This window comes from Mustela erminea, chromosome 11, assembly GCF_009829155.1.
Source record: "Mustela erminea isolate mMusErm1 chromosome 11, mMusErm1.Pri, whole genome shotgun sequence".
Classification (NCBI taxonomy): domain Eukaryota; kingdom Metazoa; phylum Chordata; class Mammalia; order Carnivora; family Mustelidae; genus Mustela; species Mustela erminea.
The window spans coordinates 27262900-27279654 of NC_045624.1; the positions used below are offsets into that span (position 1 = coordinate 27262900).

General features: G+C 35.6%; 1 protein-coding gene and 1 long non-coding RNA gene across 3 annotated transcripts in view; one reads left to right on the top strand and one right to left on the bottom strand.

Annotated features, from left to right (window-relative positions):
• LOC116568657 (solute carrier family 13 member 1) overlaps window positions 1–16755 on the top strand; it is a 323245-nt gene that overhangs the window by 24406 nt on the left and 282084 nt on the right. For both annotated transcript variants that reach the window (XM_032304209.1, XM_032304210.1), the window contains exons 8-10: window positions 5092–5267; window positions 13478–13648; window positions 16257–16433. In XM_032304209.1, the coding sequence (XP_032160100.1) occupies window positions 5092–5267; window positions 13478–13648; window positions 16257–16433 (524 nt within the window). The remainder of the gene's footprint in view (window positions 1–5091; window positions 5268–13477; window positions 13649–16256; window positions 16434–16755) is intronic.
• The window catches only part of LOC116568663, a 29078-nt gene continuing 17822 nt past the window's right edge, over window positions 5500–16755 (bottom strand). The window contains exon 3 of the long non-coding RNA XR_004276719.1: window positions 5500–5631. This is a non-coding gene — a long non-coding RNA (uncharacterized LOC116568663). The remainder of the gene's footprint in view (window positions 5632–16755) is intronic.

Consider the following 16755-nt stretch of genomic DNA (forward strand, 5'->3'; position numbering starts at 1 on the left):
TTGACACAATTAAAAGCTTCAGTTACTTGACTGGCCAAGCACTGCCTACTCAGGGCAGTAGCTACAGTGTTCTTGAAGCCTTTTCCCATTGCCTCCTTCCAATCTCAGCTTAAATTTTGCCAGAGGCTTCTGTGACTGACAGTAGAACCTGGATATCCTGTTGTCATCACCGTTCCCACTGTACCCAAAACTTTTCATTTATGTCCCCACCACAGTTCAACACATCTTTTTGTTTAACATTAATTTTCAACACCGGATGGTAATCTCCATGAGAGAATAACTTATTATTTTTTTTTTTGGATGATTTCTTTTTCTGTGCTTAGTTCACATGCCCAACAAATATTGATAGAATAAATGAGTGGGTCCCTGAGGGGAAAACCAAAGATGTTGAAATGCAGCCATCTCTAGCTTGAGTAACAGAACATGTAATTGAATTCAATTTTAGGTGTCAGATGTTGGGTCTATTTAAATAGCTATATGGTAACATGATATTTACCAAAAGATGAAACAATTAAACACTTGGTATAACAAGCAATACTAATACATTGTTCTCTTTGGCAACATGCAAAATTGAGTGGCTTTAGAAATGTGGCAGTGTTTGAGGTAACAGCCTTCTCCTTCAGCTTTACGTCTGCCTTCCCTTTCTCCTAATTGTTGACCTCCGCAAATACTTTCTGTTTTACTTTAAACTTCACTTCCATTTTCATTTTCTCTCAGATGAAAATGAAGTTTGTTTCTAAGTGTTAAGAGTTAAAAGACAGTACTGTTGGCAAGGTCTTATGTCTGTGAAAGGTCTTACTAACAAGCATGAAACTAATTTCTGGCATAAAAGAACTCTATTCAAATTATTTTCCAAATTCACATATGAAAAAAATCAAAGGATATTTTATTGTTATTTTGCTCGGTTGACAGACAGTTGTGCAAACAACAGAAAATCTGCTGAGTGAGGTTCTACTTTTTTCTGTTTAATGGCTATTAATTCGGACAAGTCACTCACTTCTAAGCTTTAGGTTCTTCATCTATAACAGGACTTAATGAGGGGGTGCCTGGGTGGCTCAGTGGGTTAGGCCTCTGCCTTTGGCTCAGGTCATGGTCTCAGGGTCCTGGGATCGAGCCCCACGTCGGACTCTCTGCTGAGCAGAGAGCCTGCTTCCCCCTCTCTCTGCCTGCCTCTCCACCTACTTGTGATCTCTGTCTGTTAAATAAATAATAAAAAAAAAAATTAAAAGGACTTAATGATCTTTGGCATATTTAGTGCACAGGGCTTTATAAAGTGAAAATAAGTATTGCATTTATGAAAGTACTTTAAAAGCGCAAAGACATACATACATAAGTTACTGTTATATGGTAAATAATTTTATACCATTTTCTATATTAAAGTAGAAAACACATACTTTGTATGTCTACACATGATTTGTATGGGAGAAAATGAAATTTTTTACATAAGAGAAGCATTTCTTAGTTTTCTTCCAGCCCTGAAATTCTAAATTAAAACTCAATAATTTAGAAGTTGTTTTGTGTTGTCTTTGAAACTGCTGCCCTCTTGTGGCTCCTTGTGGCAATTGCAAAGTTTGAATTACAGCCCCTAATTATTTTTCCTTTGGGTAATACGTCCCTTGGTAATAAAAGCAAAATATATCATTTTAAGAAAATGAATATGAGTATGTAAGAAAATGTAATGGGTGAAAGTCAATACCATTTCCAGGCAACACTATTTTATTTTTATGTTTTTTTTCCCTCTTTCTTGTAGCAGTATGTTGAAGGTGACTCCTTTCATTGATCTGAATTGTCACTCTTACTTCAGAGTAGGGATCATTATCTTTAGGAAACTTCTCTTGACAGCACGAATTACGCTCAGAGCCTGTTTTCCTTGTCCATGATTCTCTGTAAACACCACTTTCTTAACTGTGTACATTTGTACGGAGGGCGCCTGATAAGACCCTTGCTCATTTTATGTAGTAAATATTTGTTGAATTGAATCTGCTAACCCTTTGCCTTGTTTTAACTTGTGCTGATGGCATTTTCTGACCTTCTCTAATTATTATTTCTTGATCTCAATCTATCTTGACTTCTATCTTCTGGAGTCCATTGACGTACTCTGGCTCTGGGCGTTCACTGAATCTTTCTTGATTCTCTCCATTTAGGCTTTCAGTCTGTGAATGAGGATTTTAAAAAGCAGATTATCAGTTGCTAGTGGTGGACAAAATCTTGTATGTTCTGCTATTTCTTATTTGAAAATTGCAAGTTTAGATCTCAGAAATTTTTAGAATGTGTAGAGACTTTAGGACTAGTCCTGTCCTTTCATTTTATAGTTGAACTTCGGACCTGGAAATTGGATTATTTGTCCAAGAAGATAAATTACGGAGATAAAATAAATATATTCTTTCAAATGAACTAGTTCCTTTAATAACTTTTTCTTTAAAAATATTGGTGGCTATTGACATCTGTTATGTACTGAATTGTGTTCCTCCAAAAATTCATATGTTGAAGTCCTAGCCCCTAGTACCTCAAAATATAGTTGAATTTGGAGACAGGACCTTTGAAAAAGTAATTTGGAAAAAAATAAGGTCACATGGATGAGCCCTAACCAGTATGACTGATGTCCTTATAAGGAGAGGGGATTAGGAGACACACACACACACAAAAGATCATGTAGAGACTTTGGAGGATGGTGTCCCTTTAGACCAGGAGAGAGGCCCTCAGAAGAAACTAACCCTACCATCACCTTGATTTTGAACTTCTGTCTTCCAGAACTGTGAGGACATAAACAAATTTCTGTTTTTTAAGCCACCCAATGTATGATACTTTGTTATGGCAGTCCTAGAAAACTAATTCAGTATTCTAATTTTGTTTTTGTTTTTATTATCATCATCCCCATGGAACATATGTTTTATGAAAGGGGGCAGAATCTCTTTTGTTTTCGTAAATGTTTTTTCTGTATAGGTAGGTCTGGAAACTGTGAATTCAGAAAGAAAGTAAGTTTTGTCCATCTACTCCTGATTCCTGTGTGTTTCTATTCCTTATCGGTAGTTGCAACATGCTATTTCTCTGATGCCATGTTCCATTTCTTACTATAAATTTACAGGAGGTTGTTCATCTAATGGAGAATTTTGTTGGAATGAAAGCCCATTATTTTAATTTCTAATTAGCTTCACTGGATTGTTCCCTTTTAAAAAATCATATTAGTAATTTGTGCAAAATGTGAAGTCTGAATATATATGAATATAAATGAATTGGAGTGCATATATATATATGCACCAGGACTTAAGTATTAATCTTAGGAGAGTAGTATATTGCTATTTGAGGTTGGTGGAATAGCTTAAGTAATATCCTAGTGGCCTAAATTTATTATTGGTCCCAAAGGTTTCTAATGTAAAACTGGAAGTAAAATAGGCTTACTTATATCATTCAGTTTTTATTTGCTTTCTGGGAACATCTATATAATCCCATGAGATAAATATTCTCAGTTATTATTTCCACAAGCAAGCAATTTTTCTCTTCATTCATATTCTGCCTTTGGATATATGGATTTTGTCAAAATTTTAAAAGTTCTTTTGGTTGGTAGAACTACTCTTAAAGGATAAACTCATCAATCATAGATTTTCTGGACTTTCATAATTTAGGCCTTAAATTTGCAACCCTTTTGCTGAAGACAATTTAGCTTTTAAATTTAAAAATCTTCTTTTTCAACAGACAAAGCTGTGCAGTGTCTGAATAATGTATTCCTGGTAAGGGACAAAGTGGAGTCTTATAAAGAGTATCAGTGGCATGTCCTTGGCCTGATCAGGATGATTTCAAATGGAAAGTTGAGAGGAAGAAGAAATAGTTTGATAAAACTTTAAAACTAGATATTATCAAAGGCAGTGGTTATAACACAAGAAGGCCAGAAACAATTTGTTTTAGAGAGAGAGAGAGAACATGACTAGGGGTAGGGGCAGAGGGAGAGAGGGAATCTCAAGCTGATTCCTGGCTGAGCACAAAGCCCCTTGTGGACTTGATCCCAGGACCCTCAGATCATGACCTGAGCTTAAATCAAGAGTCAGCTGCTCAACCAACTGAGTCACCCAGGTGCCGCTAAAATAAATACATAAATCTTAAAAAAAAAAAAAAAAAACATTAGTTTTAAGACAAAAATTTGAGTCATCTTATGGAGGAATTTAGCTGGAAAGGTAAAAAACAATTCAGTGATGGGTATTTTCACATATATCAGATTACTAAACATATATATATATTTGGGAAATGTATATATATTAAAATATTAACCACACTTATATATTTATATACCTATATATGGGAAGGAAATAACATGTTACCCTCTGTGTATCTTCTTTTGAGGGGTTATTTTCCTAAGGGAAATTCTTCTTCTTTTTTTTTAATCATTTTCTTTTCTTTTCTCTTTTTTTTTTCTGAGTAAGCTCTGTACCCAAGGTGGCACTCAATCTCACAACTCCAAGATCAAGAGTTACAGGCTCCACTGAATGAGCCCACAGGGCACCCGAAAAAGTGGATGCTTAATCCCCATCACCTGTTTCCCTTCCTCCCACGCACCTCCTCTCTGGTAGCCATCTGTTTGTTCTCTAGAGTTATGAGTCTGCTTCTTGGTTTGCCCCCCTCTCTTTTTTCACCGCCCCCTTTGTTCGTTTGTTTTGTTTCTTAAATTCCACATCTGAGTGAGATTATATGGTATTTGTCTTTCTGACTGCCTTATTTGGCTTAGTTGGCAAAAACTCCTATTCTTGAAGGGGGATCTGAGTAGTACATGTTCATGGCTGCTACACACCCAAACCGTATATTTTTCAATATTGGGGGGAGCACGCGGTTACTTGGAGGCATAATGTAACATTATCTGGGCTGATTTCCTTCATCTTCCCTTTATTTGACTCGAATATTATTGCTTTAAGTTTCTCAGCTTCCATTTTATCCTATTTTTTCATATGTCAGGTGTACAATATGGATGCTTATATTCATGTATAATTTTATTTAAATTGACATACAAATAAAATACTGTTTGTCAGGATATGAGGTAAAAAATTTTTCTGAAAAGATGTGGGATTTTAAAAACTCAAAGAGTTTTTCATGTTATTCTTCTAGTCTGGAAGCAAGAAGAATTTGCACGCATTAACCAGTCTTTCACTGGAGCTGAAAGGAAAGCTGCTCTATGTGAACTTCTGGAGAAAGAGGCCCAGATAATTGCTTCCATTGGGAGGCATAGATACATCGCATATATGGCAAACCGGGAAGCATCAATACAAGCTTTTTTGGATAAGGTTAGTAAAGTAACAATTATTTAAATAAGAATGTATCCTGAGTTTAAGAATGTAGAATAATAAACTAATGAAGAGACTTACATTGTACGCATGTTTAAAATTTGTGTGTGTGTTTTCCTTTTTTCTGTTACAGCTTTAGACTTTTAGCTGTGGCCTAGACTAATAGTTGACAATTAACATGAAATCAATATGTTCTTAACTAAAAGGTTTTGGCCATGAAGGAAAAAATAAAGATACCTTCCTTGGGACTGTTCATTTAGCTTTAGGCTGGCTCTGGGAGTTAGAAGAATTGCACACCCTGATGAAATGGAGAGCTATTGAAGTCACAAAATGTCTGCGTTGGGGCTGTCTCATAGAAAGCAACCTGGGGAAAAGAGATTTGTGTTTTTGCTTCTGCTCACCAGGTCATTAACTGACTAGAACTTTCTGATCAAAAACATATATGATTATTGAAAACCATGAAAACGTACACTTAAGGGAAAAACTAATTATCTTTTCTTGTTGAAATGGCCCATTTGATATTGATTGCATAGCGTGTTTCCATAGTGACTGATCTCCTTTTGTAAATCTGATCTTTCCCAACAATTAAAAGCCATTCCAGACACAAGAAGAAAAGAGATAGAGTTGATAGAGTTCTTCAGGATCTTTGCCTATGATGACTCAAGTTGTATGCTTCTTGTTATTTGAGAATATTCATTCTTTAAAAACTTGTTTTTTTGATACTATAAATGCCCTCTCATTTTACTAATACACTCTCCTGTTTGATCTCAATTTTCCTGTGGCTTTAACTACTACCTACAGGCTGGAACTCCCTGCAGGTCCAAACCAGACCCCTCTCAGGAGCTTCCAAATTACATATTCAATTGCCTATTGTTATTGCTCTCTGGGTGTCCCAAGAATACACCTTAAGTTGACATGTCCACACTGAAATTAAACCATCTCACTGGTTCCTCATCTCCAAACTGATCCTGTTTTGTGGCACTCACATAATTTGTCTTCATGGATGTTTCGCCATCTGTGCATTTGCTTCAGGCCGACACCTGGGCATTACTCTTGACATCCCATCCAACCACCAACCAGTTTGTTTTATGACTTTAATGATCTTCTCAGTCCTTTATTTCTATCTTTTCAAAGCCACTACTACTGCGTATAGGGAAATGGCTCTGCCATAGCACCCTGATGACCTTGCCTGTACCTGAACAGGCCAGGCAGGCGAAGACCTGAACCACAGCTAATCTGAATCCTGGTGGAATGCCCTGTGATCCTGCTGGAGAATGAAAGGATGGGAGGCTTCTGAAGAAATGCTGTGGAGCAGTTCCTCTCTTTTGCGATCATGAGAGGTCTTGTCGTGTGTGTGTGAGCTTGACAGTGATTCAGTTGAATGTGGGTTTCCTTCTCATTTGGATCACTTTCTGTCTCCACATGAGGCTCAGCCTCCAGTCTCACCTCTGTCATCCAGACCGCTGCCCTAGTGACCTCCCTCCACACAGCTCTGCTCCTGCCCCTCCTCACTGTCCTCAGGGAGCAAGGATTTTCGTCATCTCACCTGTCCTGCTGTTGTCTCACTGTCATCTCTCCTCGCAACTATAGCTGCCCTCCTCCAGCTGTGCGCATTCACTTGCACAGCCTCAGAAAGACCACGCGCTTTCTTCCATGCTTCTGCCTCTAGTGTTGCCCCACACAGAGCATCCTTTCCCTCCTTCCTTAGTAGCTAGCTAGCTACGTACCCTTCAAAACAAGCTCAGAGGCCCCTTCTCCCAGAAGGGATCTGCTGATCGTCCTACTCTAGCCTGTGCTATACACTTTCATGAGACCCTGTTTCACTTTAGTTTTAGTACATAGTGGTCAGTTTTTGTTATATCTACTTACATATCTGTATTTACATCTGTGAATCATTCTTAGCTACTGAGTTTCTTAACCAAGAGCAGTCTTTCTCTCTGTGTCCTCCTGTCCTAGCAGGGTGCTGATCATTGAGTTTTACTAAATGCTTGTGGAGAAGGCAGGGAGGAAAACAAAGGGACAGAAATAATGGTTGTGTAATTTCGTATTTCAGGTATTATCAAGAAATTAGGCACTGTAGATACTGTCATTCCAGATTCTTGAACCTCTTCATTCTAGAAAAGCTGGAGGCATAATATTCCTATTTTTCCAGTCATATTTCAAACTAAACTTATTCCTTTAGCAAGTTTCTTTATCTTGAATCCGGCTTCACCACCAGGAACTGTGTTCCTTACGTGTCTGATCGTTAACCTTACCCACAAGGGTAGCGTGGACATAGGGCAGCAGAGACCCAGGATGTCTGAAGGAGCTGGGGGCCTCTGAGGTGCGGTGGACAGGGAGGATGAGTGGCACCTGCCCTTCCTCGTTTGAGGCTAGAACTTCTACAGGAGTCCCTAGTTAGGCTTTCTCTGATGCGTTGTTTGCTATAAACTACTTTAAATCCTTCTTGTTAATACTTACACAGTATCTATCCTACTTATGTCTTTATACCCCCTCCCATCCTGCCCCACTACCCCAGACTTCAGGTCTAACATTGTTTCTAAACCTGTTTTGAATTATAAAGAGATCAAGTCCCCATATACAATATTGACTCTGGAGCCCGTTGATGCCCATTGCTCTTTCTCATGAAGTGTAGCACTGTGTGAAGGTCTTGAAATCTCACCAAAAAAAAAAAAAAAAATTGAGGTGGAGAAATGTTGTTCACAAAAATTTTCATGAGAAAGAAGGATATGGTCTTAGTCTTTTTTTTTTTTTTTTTTTTTTTTTTGGTAAAAACTGTTAAGTTTTTGGGGTAGGAACTAAGACCCTGAAAGATCCTAAGTATAGAAAGAATTGCCAAGAAGATGGAAGTCTTTGAGTGTTGCCATAAGAGAAAAAGAGAAAGTCGAGTGAGGAGACAGTTGGAAGGCAATGGGCACAATGTGACTTTTTACTAAATAAATGATTAAGGGCAAGATTTTATCTTTTTCTTTTTCTTTCTTTTCTTTTCGTTCTTTTTTTTTTTTTGTTGTTGTTGTTGTTGTTGTTGTTGTCAATAAGAGGATACGGGACAATAGAAATGATTGGGGCTTAGTGTCCACACTGATTCAGGACAACACAAAAGGATGCAAGCAAGACCAGAAGACTGAAGGAAAAAGGGAAAAATTAGCCACAAGAACTTGTAGAAATCAGGGGAAAGGTTTTTTGTGAGTTATAGGTTTTAGAATTTGAATTCTAAATTCACAGTTACCTTAGCTGATAAACCAATCCTCAGGCTAAGATTTAAAGGAAATGGACATTTTAGCTGATACAAGGGAATCTTAACCTTAGTTTTGACCAAAATGTTGTTCAGGGCAAGGAAAACACATCCACAGGTTGGCACTACTACGCTTGAAGTTGATTCTAATCCATTACATAGCTTAATTAGTCTAGTCCTTAAAAATATTGACTAACAGTGACTTTGGCCTACTTTTAACCTGTTATGGTAAATTACAAAATCTTTGTTACTCTATTTAAATTCATTTAAATCACTTTTTTGTATAGGATGCCATACTAAACATTATAGAAAACAATAGAGTTAGGGGCACCTGGGTGGCTCAGTCTTAAGTGTGTTAAGTATCTGCCTTCAGCTCAGGTCATGATCCCAGGGTTCTGGGCTTCCTGCTGGGTGGGGAGTTGGCTTCTCCCTCTCTTACTCCCCCTGCCTCTGCTTGTGTTCCCTGTCTCGCTGTATCTCTCTCTCTCTCTCTCTGTCAAATAAATAAATAAATAAATAACCGACCAATAAAGATAGATTCTATAGTCTTTGCTTGGAAATACTGCTATAATATCTACTCCTCTTTAGGCCTGTCTGCCTCTTCCCTCCCCCACATCTAGCACTGTCTCTAATATTCAGGTAGAGACAGTGCTGATTTCATAAAACTTGAAATAACTTATTATCCAGCAGGTTTTTTTCATTACTAAGAAAAAGTAGCTTAGAATCAATTAATCCCTGAAACCAATCTATGTCAGAGTTTTTCAGATGTCAAAACTAATGATCAGAGCTATAATGCAGACTTTAAAATCCGCATTTAGCCCTGAAATGTATAGATATATAATGAAAATATTTATTTTCCTATAATTTGGAAATAACTTTGGAGAATAAAATTTTATGTTTGGTTTTAGTTTAACTACATTGTATTTAAATATTACATGGTTTACTGAACTAATATTTTTAATCCTCTTATCCTGCACATAGAATTTCTGAGTAATGAATGCTGTTATTTCCAATAGTCCAATCAAGGCATTAAATTAATCAGCTATTATGGATTCATACTAAGTCTTCATTCTCCATAAAAGGCTTAATCTAAAGATTTTTTTTGAAGTATTAGTTAAATAATCTGTAATTTTAACACCTTTAACACATCAAACATTGACCTTGGCAGCCAATAGAGATGAAAAAAAGCAGGCCAAGAAATTCGAATAAAAAAGCATCAGCCAGTTTCTAGTGTATCTTGGGTTCTCTTCACCCCAACTGTGTTAAAGAGACAATTTGAATTTCTTCAGGACATTTTCTCTAGAGTCAAGGCCATTTATTTCTTTGATTCATATACCACTTCTCATAGTCACTAGCTAAAAAAACTGCAGTCCTTGTGAGTTCTGTCATTTAATTTTTTTTTTCTCCCCCATGCTCTGATGGCCAACAGCTAATGGGATAGAAAAATGCAACCGATTTTTGCTTCTCTCTGAGCACCGTAGTTCACAGGGGTGTCCTCTGTGTATGAACAAAACCCCTTTGCTGTTGTAAAAGAAAAGTTGATCACTACGCAGTAGCTTTTGGGGGGTTAGGGTTATTCTTAATTTGTGCCCTTGTGGACCTGAGTATTAATTTAGGAGGAAGAAAGCCCTCCTCTCCCAGTGCAGTCATTTCTCCTCTTCTGTGGAAGCCTGCTGCTCTCAAGGTTTTTGTTATCTCTCCACCTTCCCTTCCTTGAAATGTGTCTTCCTGCTGTTCTTCTGTTTCTCTCCTCCGGAGTCTGCCCTGTCTCAATTGTTGGCAGCTTAATGGAATTTATTACGCTCCTGTTTCCCAAAGCCATTTAAGAACATGATTGTTGTACATCTCTTATTACAGCCAAAGCATTCAAAGAAAAAAGAAAATAAGAAAGAGACACAAGCAAGGTTGACGCATTTTCCTGTGTCAGAGTTAAAAAAAAAAAAAATACCTTAAGGCCTGAAATCAAAGAAGCTCAGACTTGAATGAAGACCAGGTTATCAGTGTTGGCAGAAATATATCCAAGTGTAAAAACAGCTTTGTCAAACAGAATTTTTTTCTATCTTTTACTGCTAACTAGAGAAACTCAAACTTCAAATCCAGGATTCTTTGATTATATCGCTCAGTTCCCTTTACTCTGGCTAATTCCTGGTTATTTTTCAGGTTTCATCTTGGATACGATTTTTTTTTCACCCAATAATTGCTTCATAGCAGCCTGTGGTTAGTTTCCTATTTACCTGCAATCATCAAGCATAATCACTCTTTATTTTAATTACTTATTTTCTTATCTTTACATATTATTATTTTTGAGAGTTCTTGAAGTCAGTATATTATTTTATTTACTCTGCCTAATTCACTAATATATAGTAAACACAACAAATATTTGTTGAATGAATGAATGAATGAGTATCGTAGGCCCTATCAGATATACAGAACTATGTGAGAGATTTATTTCTTATAATCTTTCGGGAGAAATAAAATTAACAAACAAGATAACTATAGAACAATTTGGATTTAAATTTCATTGCCCTGAGTGATTGAAATAGACACACTGGATACTTGTGTATGTGCATGTGTGTGTTCACAAGTAGCAAATGTGTTCACAGTAGCCCTTCAGATACCAGCAATGTTATTGGTTCAAAACATAGTAGTTAAGCATTTTTATGGAAAAGGTTGGGTTTGAATTAAAACTTGGAGGCTGGGAAGGATTTGGACATTGAATGTATTTGGAAAAAATCCAAGATATTACCATATCATACCATATTATATAGGGCTAAAAACTTGGAGGGGAGATGGAGTTAAATCAGTCTTACCAGCTAAATTACAATCTAGTAGATGAACTAGGCATTTCATTAAAAGGTAGTTATGCTTGGATTATTACAAATGAAGTAAGTTACTGCCTGCAGAGCAAAAGGTTTTGTCCACATTACTGAAAGAAAGGAAATTGCATTTAATAGAACCACCCTGAAGAAAATTGTATGGAAAGATAAAGATATTAGTTAGACTTTAAAATATCACAATATGAAACTTATCCTAAGATTGCTTATACCTTAAAACTTTTTAAAAAGGAGCCTTGAAACAAACATTAAACTTTAAGTAACACTCTGAGGCCTACCCCAAACAAGGTTATATCTATTTAAAACAATATATATATTTATTTGTTTCTAAGTAATAATAATTAAATGACTAAATATTTTCTTTTTTAAAGTTTTTTTTTGTTTGTTTTTTGTTTTTTTTAGTTAGAGCAGGACAGAGAGAGAGAGAGAGAGAGCGAGAGCACATGAGCAGGGGGAGGGGCAGAGGGAAAGGGAGAAGCAGACTCCTTGCTGATGAGGGTCTCAGAAGAGCTTGATCCAGCTGAGCTGAGCTGAAGGCAGACTCTCAACCGACTCAGCCACCCAGGTGCCCCTATAAGATATTTTCTTACTGAGCTATTTCCCTTTTATAATCCTTTATAAATTTGAGTTAATTCTATCAGTTTGCTAAATTGTAGTACATTATTTAATATTAGGTTTATGCCCTAAGAATATAGATTTGTTATAGGCTTACAGCCTCTCATTTGTTGAATTAAAACTAGAACTGAAATCTAAAGTTTCTGATGAAAATTCCTAGCTCTGAACAGCACTTATTTTGGCTTTGTTCAGAAAATGCTGCCATTCCTTTGAAAACATATCAAATAATGTTGTTTTTAGATGGTTCTTTTCAGTTTTCAATGCAATTTAGCTAATATGAAATGCAAAAAAAAATTTAAAAGTAATTTAAGTCTGCAACTAAAAATTCCTCATAATACTGTCATTCTAAATACAACCTTATATTATTTCTCTATTTGGCTAGTCTGCATTCCTGATGATTTGTTCCTATACATGGGCTTCTGTTTAAACTTTAAATTGTATCAAATCTAAGATTTAAATGGCTTCAAGTATGGCATAAATTGGACTGCAGGTCTCCAAAGCAATTACCATTCAGCATATAAAAAATCCAGCATTTGGACAATTAATAGTCATCATCAAAATAGCCTTGTTTCTGACAGATTAACATCAGGGAAAGAAATTGAGTAGCTTTATGACCACAAAGGAGAGGAGAAAATAGTGAGTTTTCACTGTGAAATTTCTAGGTGGATGCATCTTTTCTTAAAGTCTCAGTTAGAAGGAATAGGAGCAGTGTCAAACACAGACTTAATCTTCATTAGAGATTGCAGTGGTGTCTCTGGTGTCTTACTCCACACTCTATCTCCTGAATTCTTAGCCCAAGAGTCTGCAGATGAGTTTCAGGGCAAGGGAAAGCCATTTTTAACCCTCAGTTCCTGGGGTGGGCTAGGTTGGGAGGCACCAGTCCAGATTTGGAAATAGGGAGTGAGAATAGGGAAATAGGGAGTCCCATCAGCTGGGACCACAGCACTGCTAAGATAGCTAAATATAGCTGTTTGACCAGGACATCTGCTTTGTAAGGAACTGTTAACTTGTTATAGATTTATGTTATGGAAAACAAAACCTTAACTCACAGAGTCCCGTTTTGTAGTATCTGTAGGTCTAGTGCTTTGAGGATTATAACCATTGCTCCTCAAAAGTTGTTTTCAATTGGCAAAGCATGATCAAGACACATTTCTATAAATCAGTAAAACCAAGCAGATTATATTTTTACACATTCCAAATAGCATGCCTTTTCCCAAAGGGTAATGAGTTATTCCGTATACCCATTAAGCCATTCGACATACTGATTAGTACAAACTAGTAGCAAATTCTGAACCCTGTAGGAATGTTTGCATTTAGGCAGACTGAATAGCTCTTTTATATATATATTTTTCCCTAAAATGTTTTACTTTCCCATGGTCTACAAATTCCTCAATTAATTTCCTCAAGTTTTAGTGATACTTTTATTCATAAAGCATATGATACTAAGTTAGCTTTTAACAGAAGTAACAAAATTATTTTTTAAACTTTCATTAACTGATAATTATAAACATAATATTATTTTTAAGTGTTCAGCTCCAAAGGTATGGAGAACATTGAGTGGCAAAATAATTGAGATGGATACACAGTTTACCATCAGAGCCAGAGAGCTGCAGAACATCTATAAGTGCATTCTGCTGAAAAATATCTCTCAAGATGAAAGGCTGGATGTACTCCTAACGCTTAAACATACTGTGAAGGTACATTAACTTTCTCTTAGTTTTAAGTTATTACTATCAATTCTTAAAAAATGAATACTACAATAAACTGTTTTGTATCAATTGTAAAGATGATTGATCAATGTTTATATATATGAATTTATTTTGTCAACAGCTATATTATTTTGTTGTACTTCGGGGAGGATGTGGTTTATGCATTAATATTTATCTAAAAGTTCTCAAACCATATATTATGATATGTAATAAATATAAATATAGCAAAATGAATATTCTAAACATAAATATATCCATATCTATGCAGTGGATGCAAATACATGGGGATTAATACTCAACTCAGTTCAATAAAACAGCAATTGTCTATATATTTTGACCCTTTTCAGTGAAAATTTTATTTTTAGCAGTTTTAAAGTGGCATTAGAATATTTTAATTTTTTTCTCTTTATTGATTTAAGACACTTTAAGTGGTTGAATGATTGTTCTTGTTGGAAAGTAAGTCTCCATAGACCTCTTGTATTTCTCCCCATTTTTTTTTTTTTACAACTTTATTTATTTATTTTGGAGAGAGAGCAGGAGTGGAGGGAAGCAGCAGAAGGAGAGGGAGAAGCAGACTTCCCAACGCTGGGCTCTATCCCAGGGCTCTGAGGTCATGACCTGAGCCACACTTATCCAGCTGAGACACCCAGGTGCCCCCATTTCTTCTCATCTTGAGAACAAAGGCATTGACTGCCTTTGTTCTAGATTACCTTTTTATAGATGTTTGGGTAGTGACTAACATTGGAAGATAGAAATAGTTGGGAAGAAAGTGAGAAGCAGTAGGTCCAGAGGTTGGAAATGAGTATGATATCCATGGTGGGCAGTAAAAAAGCCAGATTGGAAAAAAGAGTGCAGGTAGGGAAGAATACAGTTAGAAATCCTCCTGACATACTTAGGAACATAAACTGGTTGATGACAATAGAAAGAAAACAAAAACAAAGGGTAGGCTTATAAAAATAAATTATGCATGTTTTAAATAATATGTTTAACCTAGTATATCTACATGTATATTTATTTAACAATATTTTGATAGAGGATTAAGGCTTTTAAACATGACTCAAATTCTGGATCTATTCATTATGGCTATATTATATTAGATAAGTTATTTAATATTTCTGAAAATCGGTTTCATCATTTATAGAATTAGTTGCTTAGAGGATATAAATATATGTGTGTATATATATGTACATATATATTTATAAAATATAAATAACTATAATCTATATATCTCAGTGCTTACAAATAGGGAGCCCTCAATGAATTATAGGTATTACTTTGATGATGATTACTAAGAGAGACCAGGGAATCTTAAACCTGAGTACACATTAGAATCATCTGGAGAGCTTGAAAGAGAGAGCAAGATTCACAGAGACAGGAGAGAGACTGAAAGAGAGAGAATATGGGAATCAATGAATAAGGGATAATATCTAGGCCCCATTTCAGAGAAGTTAAATTGGATCCTCAAGTGGGAGGGCAATGTTAAAACCTTTAAAAATCTAAAAATCTCCCCTAGATCATTGTGATATGCCTTTATGGTCAAGGACCCCTGATACAGACTCTTGAGTTAGCTTTACCAAGAATGTATTAAAAGGTGCAGAAGAACATTATTTTACAGTTACACTGACTTCAGGTTCTGACTCCTCATTTAAACTGTGTTTCTTTTAATCCTCTCTTGAGCAGTTGGAGCAACATTCTTCTGTTTTACCACTCATAGATCCTACCTTAATCACCTGACTCCTATTTGGGGCTTTCCTTTTCAACCATATTCATTTATGTGACTTTATCAAAAAATTATTGTAAATTATACAAATTTTCAGAAAAAAATATGTAAAATATACATGTATATACAATTTAACAAATATGAAGTCATCAACCATGTAACCTGTCTCAGACCCAGAACAGAACATTGCCAACATTGTGAATATCCCTCTTTCTCTTTGAAATCCCAGTTCACCTTCTCATCCCCTAGAATGTTGACTTTCACAGCAGTCATTTCCTTGATTCTCTTTATATTTTTACCACCTATGTATGATGTATGTATGTGTGTGTGTATGTGTATATATATATATATATATGTATGTATATATATATCTACATATATCTTTAAATAATATAGTTTAGTGTTGCTTACTTTTGGATTTTATTTAAATGGAATGATACTGTGTCTTGCTGCTTTTGCTCAACAACATTAATTTGTAAGATTGGTTTGGTATTGTATATAGCTGTATTCATTTCTATACATGTGATATTCTATCAATATATGTATTCTATGAATAAGCCATCACTTGTTTATGTCATCAATTTATTTGTGGATATTTGGTTGTTTCTAATTTTGAATTATTATGAACAATGATTCTATATGCACATTTCTCTAAAGCACCTAAAGAGTAGAATTGGTAGATTACAGATTACACATATCTGAAGCTCTACTAGATGATGTCAAGTTTTTTCCAAGTTAATTGAACCAATTTATACTCCTACCAGTTTCTTTTGGAATTTCTTTATTTTAGAATATAGTTTTCAGTTTGGTGGTAATTTTGAAAAATAACTTAGTGGCTTTAAAATTCTGTAGTGAATATGTTTGTGTTTTTTATAGGAACATGAATGTAAACTGACTCAGGAAATTCTAGAATTGATTGACAGAGAGGTGGACCTTATAATGAGAGGAGTCAAACATCGTAATCTTGAAGGACTCAGAAAAAGAATTGCAACGCTCTTTTTTCATTACATCAAAACACCTCTATTTAATCCAGAAGTTGCAAGACATCTTAAGGTACTCTACTTTTTTTCCTTTATTCCTTTCTCAGAATTCTGAGATATGCCATAGTAAATTGAAGTACGTTCAAATTTTGTTTTAATGCTTTAACTTGGGGCCCATGTGGAAGACCATCTTGTTGGTGAAATCTCTTTTGAATGATTGTCTTTTATGTCAATAAATTAAATGTAGTCATTTAATTTCTTCTGTGTCTGTATTTTTAAGTTCGAATTCTTCCCCACTCTCTGAACCAAACTGAATATTACACTGAGCAATCCTGTTCTCTCACACTATCATGCTTTTGAACACACTGCTATTTCCACCTGGAATGCTGTCCCCT